Source organism: Arachis stenosperma, chromosome 3 (genome assembly GCF_014773155.1).
Source record: "Arachis stenosperma cultivar V10309 chromosome 3, arast.V10309.gnm1.PFL2, whole genome shotgun sequence".
Lineage (NCBI taxonomy): Eukaryota > Viridiplantae > Streptophyta > Magnoliopsida > Fabales > Fabaceae > Arachis > Arachis stenosperma.
In genome coordinates this window covers 163,724,538-163,734,142 of record NC_080379.1, presented here as the reverse complement: position 1 = coordinate 163,734,142, position 9,605 = coordinate 163,724,538, and the positions used below count along the sequence as shown (strand labels likewise).

At 37.1% G+C, this 9,605-nt stretch overlaps 1 protein-coding gene across 1 annotated transcript; it reads left to right on the top strand.

The window, feature by feature from the left end:
• Positions 1-6,374: 6,374 nt before the first annotated feature.
• On the top strand, positions 6,375-8,820 carry LOC130967168 (uncharacterized; the record flags this gene model as incomplete). Its single annotated transcript, XM_057891987.1, has 3 exons — positions 6,375-6,783; positions 7,379-7,416; positions 7,499-8,820. Coding segments are annotated over 3 exons (1,161 nt in total), but the record flags the coding sequence as incomplete, so codon positions are not given.
• Positions 8,821-9,605: the final 785 nt, after the last annotated feature.

Genomic DNA, 9,605 nt, shown 5'->3' with positions numbered 1-9,605 from the left:
TACAACAAATTGGTCTCTTACTTTGCATCAAATGGCTTATTTTAGTCCTTGAAATTGAATGTCGAGTACCAAATTAGTCCTTTCATCAGTTTGTTCTCTTTTTTTTATAAATTCAAAATTTTTAATATCTTTGAATACACTAATAGTGTAATTTTTATAAATAAATCTTTAGTGACACGTATCACCTCATGGTTTCTCCACGTCAGTGTATCATTAACGAAAAATGGGTCAGAGACAATATGGTGTAATTTTTTCAATCTGAAGAACGTAATTAATGCAATTAAAATCTTAAAGATGATTTTAGTGCACGGTATCAATCTCAAAGACCACTTTAAAAATTTAATCGTAAAAATGACTTTGGAACAGAAATTATTTTCTAAATCGAGAAACCGATGGTGTTTTCTCAAATATTGGGATTTGGAGTGATTTTCAGAATTGGGGAGCAGTTAGAAATGTTAGCCAACACGTAGATCCCGTGTTGTTCACCACGCAGCTTGCGTGCTGACGTGTCATCCATGCAAGAGGCAAGAGACAAGTGGCAACCGTACATACTTAGCTCAACCTTACTCCATGCAAGAGACAACCATACATACTCAGCTCATGAAGCAAAGGTGCCTTCATCCAAAAAATACGCAAGATGCGAGTTGACATCGCTACGCCACGTGCACGCCACCTAGATAGTACGCAGGCTGTGTGTTGGTGGCGCTCCGCCGTGTGTCCACTATGCAGTAGCACGCAAGCTGCGTGTTGCCCCGTGTGGGCATGCAGGAAGCAGGCCCCCCTCCGAAAATAAGCGTCATTAATGATGGGAGGGAAGGTTGGTAGTGCGCTCGGCTATATTAAGAGGGCGGTGGGGCTCGTTACTCATGTATTGTTGAGAGGTGGTGGAGTTGGAGGTTTAGGGTTGCCTTCCATTATTGAGGGAGATAAGGGTGGGATTTTCACTCATTGAGACTTAGGATTTTGAATTAGTTTTAAGGTTGAGAGTCAGATTAGAATACTCAAAATGGTATGTAATTATACGTCTCCTGAAGATCATGTGGTCAATTATTTGGGACATCCTAATTATGTAAGTTTGTTATTTTTGTTTAATTTATTAGTATTTACTTGGTTAACATTAATTTAGTAGTTTATTATTATTTATTTGTGTATTGTTAAATATTAATATAAATTATAGTTAGGGTTAAGTATAATTTTGGTCCCTAACGTAGAGGTCGAAAATTGATTTCGTCCCCAACTTTTTTTTTTTGCTACAAAATGATCCCCTAAAGTTTCAATTTGTTTTAAAATCATTATTTTTACCAATTTTATTTTTTTATTACTAAATTACATCTCATTAAAAAAATTATAAAATAAAATAAATATAAAAAAAAGAAAGGGATACAGAAGGGGTGGGGAGAGAGAAAAGGGGCGAGGAGGGGGAGGAGGGAGGAGAGAAGGGGACTGCCATATCGTTGCACCACCGCACCACCTTCTTCTTCTTCTTCTTCTTTTTCTTCTTCTTTGCCGCCCTGCCGTCCTGCCACACCGCACCGCACTACCACCAGCTTCTTCTTCTGTGAATTGAAATTTTTGTGAAATTTGTTGTGAAAAATTGTTGTTGCTGAAATTTGAATTTGGAATATTGTTGTTGCTGAATTTGTTAATTATTGTTCAAAGTGCATGTTGCTTGAATTTTCTGATGATGATGATGATAATGACCATGATGATAATGGTGGTGGTGGTGGTGGGTTCTTGTTCAGCTTGGACTTCTGGTTGATTTTGGAAAAAGTTCTGATGAAGATGATGATGACCATAATGATACTGGTGGTGGTGGTGGTGGTTCTGGTTGGGTGTAGACTTCTGTTCTAGTGGTGGTGGTGGTGGTTGATTCTGGGGTGAAGGGAGAAGGGTATTTTCGTCCGAATGACGATTTTAAAACAAACTGAAACTTTGGGGACCATTTTGTAGCAAAAAAAAGTTGGGAACGAAATCGATTTTCGACCTCTACGTTGAGGACCAAAATCATACTTAACCCTTATAATTAATGTTAATTTTTTCAAAATTAATATATATTTTTTATTATTTATAGAATATGGTATTTTATATTTTATAAACCTAAATTTTGCTAACCAACAATATATAATTATATGTTATAGTGAAACTAACAAAGAATATAGATGTGAGTAATAAGAAATTTGAATTTTTGTAATTGTTATTTATTTTATTTTCTGTTAAAAGAAGTTATCAATTTATTCGTATTGTTATTTATTAAATTAATTCCTTTTGTGGTTGAACTTTATCAGGCTAATAGGAATTTTTTACCCCATAAGCTTGACCAACCAAAGACGTGGCATCTGGATGTTGAGCAAGTCTTACGGACCACCGGATTTTACCAGCTCTCGAGAGTTGGATGTTAGTGCATCACGCAATAACATGGCGACATAGAAGTCACTCTACCTGGAAATGCCCACAATCGCACCTCCGTCGTGCAAGATCAACAACTAACACTTTTTCACTAGGCATTTCAAACACCTCAATTTTTCTATCAAACCGGTTCACAATGATGTTACCTACGCGGTGCATGTTTGCCTCTATTTTCTGAGTGGCAAATTCAGAGAAAATAAATCCAGCACACTTGCACTGGTAAGCCTCGGTACCCTTCCGCGTAAACAACTCGTTCAACCGATAACATGGTGCTCGGACTAGTGCCAATATAGGAAGATTTCGAGCACCCTTCAACACTGAATTAATGAACTCGACAAGGGGGACGATCGATATTGTCGCACCAACGAACATATATCTTGCCTCGTTCTTGCAACCTCCTGTAGTTGGCATTGTACTCCTCCGCTGTCCTTGAATACCCAATGTTGACCATAAGCTTTTGCAAGTACGAAACCTTGAATTCCCTCAAGAAGTTGTTGCCGATGTGCCAAGTACAAAACATCCACTATGCTCTCGGAGGTTTCCAATCACTTCCGCAATGATTTACTGCGGCCTGGATTGACTCATGACGATCGGAGATTATCTCCACGCCATCTTTTCTTACAACATGTGTTCGTAAATTACTGAGAAAAAAGTGACAGACATCAGCAATCTAACCCTCTACAATGGCAAAAGCAATCGGTATAATGTTTTTATTCTCCTCTTGTGCAACTGCAACCAAAAGGCAACCTTTATATTTTCTGTATAGGTGGGTCCCGTCAACCTGAACCAGCGGCTTGCAATATTTGAAAGCTCTTATATATGGATTGAAACTCCAGAATACTCGATGAAGTATCCTAACACCGTCTACCTCTTGACTCCCGTTATACAGTGGTTGTGTTTCTATTTGGACTTTTGAACCAGGCATCTTTTGAACCATCGCCAAGAACCACAAGATAAAATTTGGTAAGATTCTTCCCATCCACCAAAAACCTTGGCTATCGACTTCTGCTTTGCCAGCCAAGCCTTCCGGTAACTAATAGTGTAGTTGAATCTTGCCTGTACCTCCGTAATTATAGATTTGTCGGTTATATTCAACCAATGGCTTCGTAGCCTCAGCAATCGTGTCCGAGTCTAACTTGGAGTGATCCTGTGAGATCGTTCCCATGGAACACATGTGCCTCCTGTTGTATCTCTGAATCTCTCAACATGCTTTCTTTTGTATCAAGCTGGCTCGGATAAGCCAGTCACACCCACGTTCGTAAGTCTTGCACTTTGCATAGAATATTTGTGCTCAGATTTATAAACAACGTAATCGACTCCTCTGGAGATAGTGTAACTCCGAATTGCCGCAATAATTGATTTTCTTGAACTATATTCCATTCCGATCCTAAACTCCCCATCCTCAGGATCAGCAACACCTATAAGAAAACAAAATTGTCGTTCATTGATCCGCTAAAACAAAATCAAGTAAACATACTACCCACTGCTCACGTACCTATGTTTTCATATTCGGGAAACTCCGGTGCATGCATGGCGTCAAGATCCAAGCTACGCATAAAGGGTGGAACGTCAATCAGTTGACTAATTGCGGATGGAACCACTAAAGTTTTCGCCACAGCCTCACCTCCCCTATCGTCGTCCTTGTCTTCATCACCAGCTTCGTACGTAGTTTTGAACTCCTCATCGCTATCATCGTTCATTCCCAAGTACGCCTCAAGTCTGTCATCTTGCACATCTGGATCATGTTGAACCTCATCTGCAATAATATGCTCAAACTCAACGTACAACTCAATCATCGGGTGTTGCACCTGAGTTTGCTGGTGAATACGAAACATCTGTTGAATACTTGTTTCGTCGACTATTGGCATAACCTCAAACTGTATCAGGCCGCCAAAAACGACAACCGGACTCCTGTAGAGAATGTTGGTCACCCTCTTTATAATATTAACCTCTATGCTTTGACAAAACATGTACTGTAGTTCCGTGAACGTTATAGTGCATGGAACGACAAACGAAAACATATTCTCACACACAAAGCTCACACTCTCATACGTATTTCGTACGACCTCACTGTTGTGGTAAACCACTATATTTACTGTGCCTTCCATCGTACCGACCATGGAGGAAAACACTTCTTTCCGAATGAAGCAAAATGGTTACGAGCATTGCTTTTTATAGGCAGAAGACTCACCTTGCAGGCTACATGTTACTAAATCATCCAACCAACGTCCGCCACGTGTGCAACACGCAACCTGCGAGTTGCCTGCCATGTATCAATCACGCATCATGCGTGTTGATGGATGACCGCCACGTGTCAACACGGAACTTGCGTATTGCTTCAAATTTTGGACACGTGTTCAGCATGTGGGCTACGTGCTGAGTCAGCACGTTACTTGCGTGTTAGACCTGCACCTCTACAACGTCCACCTGCCTATATATATACCAAAAACATTCATTTCCAGAAAAAACACATATTTATTTCATATTTAAATTCTTTAGCTACTTTGAAATGAATTTAAAATTTTTATTTATTTTTTACGGCTTTTTTTTTTCAGCCAACTAATAATTAGTTGTAATTGAATCATACCCTAATTGGTTACCAAATATAATTGAATAAGATATCCATGATTCTAAATGTGTCAAACCTATTATATTACAAATACGAAATTTACAAATAGAATTTAATGTTGTAGTTTCCATTGACATATTTAAAGCTAAAGAACTTAAATTACATTAAAAATTTAGTTAAATTACATGTTAAGTTTGTCAATTAATTTTTTTTATAAAAATATAAAATTTTATTCTTAATATATTTATATGAATTATTAAAATAATAAAATTTCCACTAATAATAACTTTAATATATGTTTAGCTAAATCCTTAAAAGTTTTTTTCCTTAAACAAAAATACTCTTAAATTTGTGAGCTAAATCCTTTTAGTAAGCTTAAAGAAAGCAAAACTCATACTAATACGTATAAAATAAAAATTATTACAAGAAATTTGAAAAGTGACAAACTTGTGTGAGGAAGAAATCTAGGCGACGAAGAATAATTATTATATTGGGAAATGCCATTGTCACCTAAAATCAAGGTTTAAAGTTTAAGCTTCAAAGTCAGATAAAGTTTAAGTGGGGTTCTGGTGGTGGAAACGGTGCGTTTTAAAGTTGATGAAGAAGTAGGAGAGAGAGGTGGGTGGGTTCCAGCTGTGAGACTTAGGGAGTAGTAGTTGGTACTTCCGCCACCGCCGTCTCCTTTCTCCGTCGAACCCCTTTCTCCCTTCCACCACTTAATTAGGGTTTCGTCTTTTCTTCGCTCTTTCACCTTACCAATCTGTTCCGCACACAATCGCTGCCACAAGGTACCATACCATGTCATATGCTTCTCTTGCTAACATTTCAGCTACTTTCTTTTCTTCCTCTTTTCGAAAGATTTTTTCTTAAGGAAAAAAGCTTCCTGCTTTTGTTTTTCTTTGCTCTGTTGGTAGTTGATTTTATTTGAATTTACTCTTTTACACGCGGTTTTTTTTTTTTTGTTACTGATAATTTCTTTATCAGTTCCTACATAGGGTTGTTTTCCATGATTTCAGTGTCTGTATGATTTATTGTTTATTTGTATATTTTATTGTTTGTAATTTTAATGTTATTAACTATTAAGTTGTTGGCTTAAAATGACAATTTGTTTAGATGAAAATAGCTTTACTTTTGTATGCTGTTTCTTGTAAATGCATTTCTCTAGTCAGTTGTGTTGAATGCCATTTCTGTAATGCAGTTTTTCATTTTGGCCTTCCTACACATGTTGAAGATGAATTTTTTTTTTTTTTTGTGTTAACTTATGATTGGTAAGCTGGCAGCTTGCACCATGACAAATTGCAGCATAGTTTCCAAATTTTTTGTTCCTGGCATGTAATTACCGAGTTGAATGCTAAGGATAGCTTTGGTGTTGGGAGCATTCAGCATTGGCTTATAGTGATATTCTGAAAAGATAGTTAAGACGGGGTCGCTTTGTTGTGTGGCTTCAAGGCCACATGGATCAAATGCAGCCAGTAGGGACTGGTCTGTTGGCCCACATGAGCCGTACTGGCGGACGAATACAAGCTATTCACCGCCTCCATCTAGGTGGGATTTCAGGTTCCAGTCCGAAGGGCTTTCATACGGTTTGCATGATGGTATTCAGCTCTATGGCTCTTCTACGTCGTCAAATGGGAAAGACAGTAGGGAGTGGGTTAGCGGCAACCACCTATATGATCTTCATTATTCCGCTTCCGATGGTACCGGGGCTTTCCTTAGTAGTCCATCTGACCTCTCTCAGGGTCCTCAGTGGACACCTCCAGCAATACAGGAAATAAGCATTAATGATTATGAAACTCCAACTAGCAGAGGTAATGCTGAAATCTCCACATTAGTTTGTTGTAGATATGCATACATTACTTTAAGTGTGCTTCTGTAAAGTTTAATGGTGGACTTGTTCTGCCACACTACACAACTAGCGTTTTTCCCTATACATTATGCATCTAGGTATATACTTTAAAATGTTTTGTATGTCTTATTTCATTTGCAATTTTACTATATTAAAGAAATTATGTTTGAAAAATATATCTGTACTCTATGTGAACAGTTTTTATTTTGATTATGTCTCCACGTGTCGTAACCTATCTATTTTATCCTGATTTTTCCATTAGGGATTCATTTAATCATCAGAGGCCTTTTCTTTTCTTGTAAATTATGTTGTATATGAGTTTGTCGTCCTTCAAAAAATGTCATGCTTGTCTCTTGGTTCACACTCAAAGTTTCTTGGTGTGGATTCGCTTAGTGCAAAATAAATTTGTCCTGCCAGATGAACTTATGCTGTTTCACTAGTTGCTGTTAAACTTTTGAAGAGTACAATTTTTGGAACTTGTAATATTTCTTTCTGGTTGCCTTGTGGATTGTGTCTTTTGCTGACTGAACTGCTTCCTTCTCATTGGCATTCAATAGGTCCTTCACTGACCCAGATATCTTTTACACAAAACGAGGTAATTTCTTTTAATTGACGAGTGTCTGCTTAACAGTTTGTTGTCTTTTGAGAAATAGGCTAATAGGCAAAGATATATACAGGGAACTTCTGAAGATCCAGATAGTGTTGGCTCAACCTCAGCCCAGTCAGAGAGTAGTGAGTCTGAATCAACTACTAAAGCACGATTGTTACAGAGGAACTTCTCTAAACACTGTTCCTTCATATCCAAACCCATCTATCCTTTCTCGTTTCCTGACATTACTCCTGCTAGGGAAGCTTTTGATCCTGCAGTTGCAAGTTCTTCCGAGTTTGATGCTTCTAATCCACTCAGAGATGTCCAGGGATGGAGTAGTGCTAGCAGTACTCTGGATCTTTCTGAGGTTTCTGAGTTATTTGAATCCGAAACATGTGGTCGCCGGCATATCCCTTTGGATAGATCAAGGTGCAGCTTGTGTGAAAGACTTCTATCACATAGATCACCTTGGAGTACCCGACGCATTGTGAGAAGTGGAGACATGCCTACAACCGGAGTTCTTCCTTGTTGTCATGTGTTTCATGCCGAGTGTTTGGAGCAAGCAACTCCAAAGACACAGAAAAGTGATCCTCCTTGCCCTCTATGTGTCCGATTGCCAGGTAATGGTTTTCCAAGGCTTAGACCATTTGATGAGGATGGACCCTCAAGGCCTTGGGGCTGTGTCCAGGGGGTTGATAGTGTTGAAGGGCTTGGGCATGCACCCCCACGAAACACGATGTTCTTACTCAATCGAAATTTCAGTAAAAAGAATCTTTCTTTGAAGGGAAATTTAACCAAGTAGAAAACATATTTATTTGAAGGGAAATTCATCTGAGGAAGTAAGTGGGCTATGTTCATCACATCTTTTTGGTGGAAATTCCAGCAGAATAGGCAGCACTTGGTTGCTCAAAGGCATTTCCAGTTTACTGAACCAAGTCTAGACTTGGTGGAAGCATGAAATTGTTTTAGGGTATGTTTGGATAGGGATAAAAATGGGGTGAACCTTTTTATTGATGAGTTTGTGTAAAATTATATAGAGCTCATCTATGAAAAATTTCACCTTATTATTACCTGGAACCAAACATAATCTGAATGTGAAACCTTCCCTAAAATTCAGAAGCTGATTGTCCCACTTTAGTCAACCGGAAATTCATGACAGATTCTTAAGCTGAGGTTTTTTGTATAGATTGATATGTTGTATCCTTTCTCCCTTGAAATTCTGATGTTGTATCTTATGTGTATTGAAATTTCAGTCAACTTGATATGCATATATTGCATTGTTTTCGGGGATACATTGTTGTATCTTTGAGGGCTGAGAATGGATTGATAAATACTTTATTGGTTGTTATTTTCTGATAAATATTTGGAACTTTTAATTTAAATAACTATAAACCAAAATGTAGCAAGTTACTCGTTGTGCTTTGATGCCCATTAAAATAAATGGGAAGGGTAATCCTCTTGATTATGTTCTGCATTATTAGATTTAGAATGATTCATGTTCATGTTCTCTGTTTAGTATTCAACCTTCGTTTTGCTACCATTGAAGGTTAGAAATAAGAAAAATGTTAGGGTTTATATTTTTATTGATATTCACCGACATTTTGAGTTAATATTTTAATTTTATACTATTTTTACTGTTCAGGGTTTAGAATTTAGTATAAAAATATTTTTACTGTTCAGGGTTGGTCAAAATAATAAATTTTGTTGCTTATATAACATTGTTTTAGAAATAAATTAGGATATGATGATTTTTAACCATCGTGTGACTTCAAAATTAGGTTACAGATTTAAATGGTGGAATCAGTTATTAATCTAATTATCTTTATATTACATTCTTTGGGTGCTTTTTTTCCCTTCCCGGAATCCTGCATTACTGGGCTGCCTTTATGCCAAATAAACCATCATATCTTTTTATTTTTAATAGAAGAGTCATGAAAAAAACATTGGGTTTATCAAGCTGCAGTACTTATTTTTGTGTACCTTGCTCAATGGGCCTTTTATTGATTGAGACTTTGAGAGGGATGGTTCTAAATTTCTAATTATAATTTATATTTTTATTTTTATTTTTTCCTCCGAAAAATGCACGTAATATTTTGTGTGTGTTTTTTTAAAATAAATAAAATGAATATAACAATTATGTATAGACAAGATCTAAGAAAATTACTTTTTTTTTCTATATTATTTATCTCGTTGAG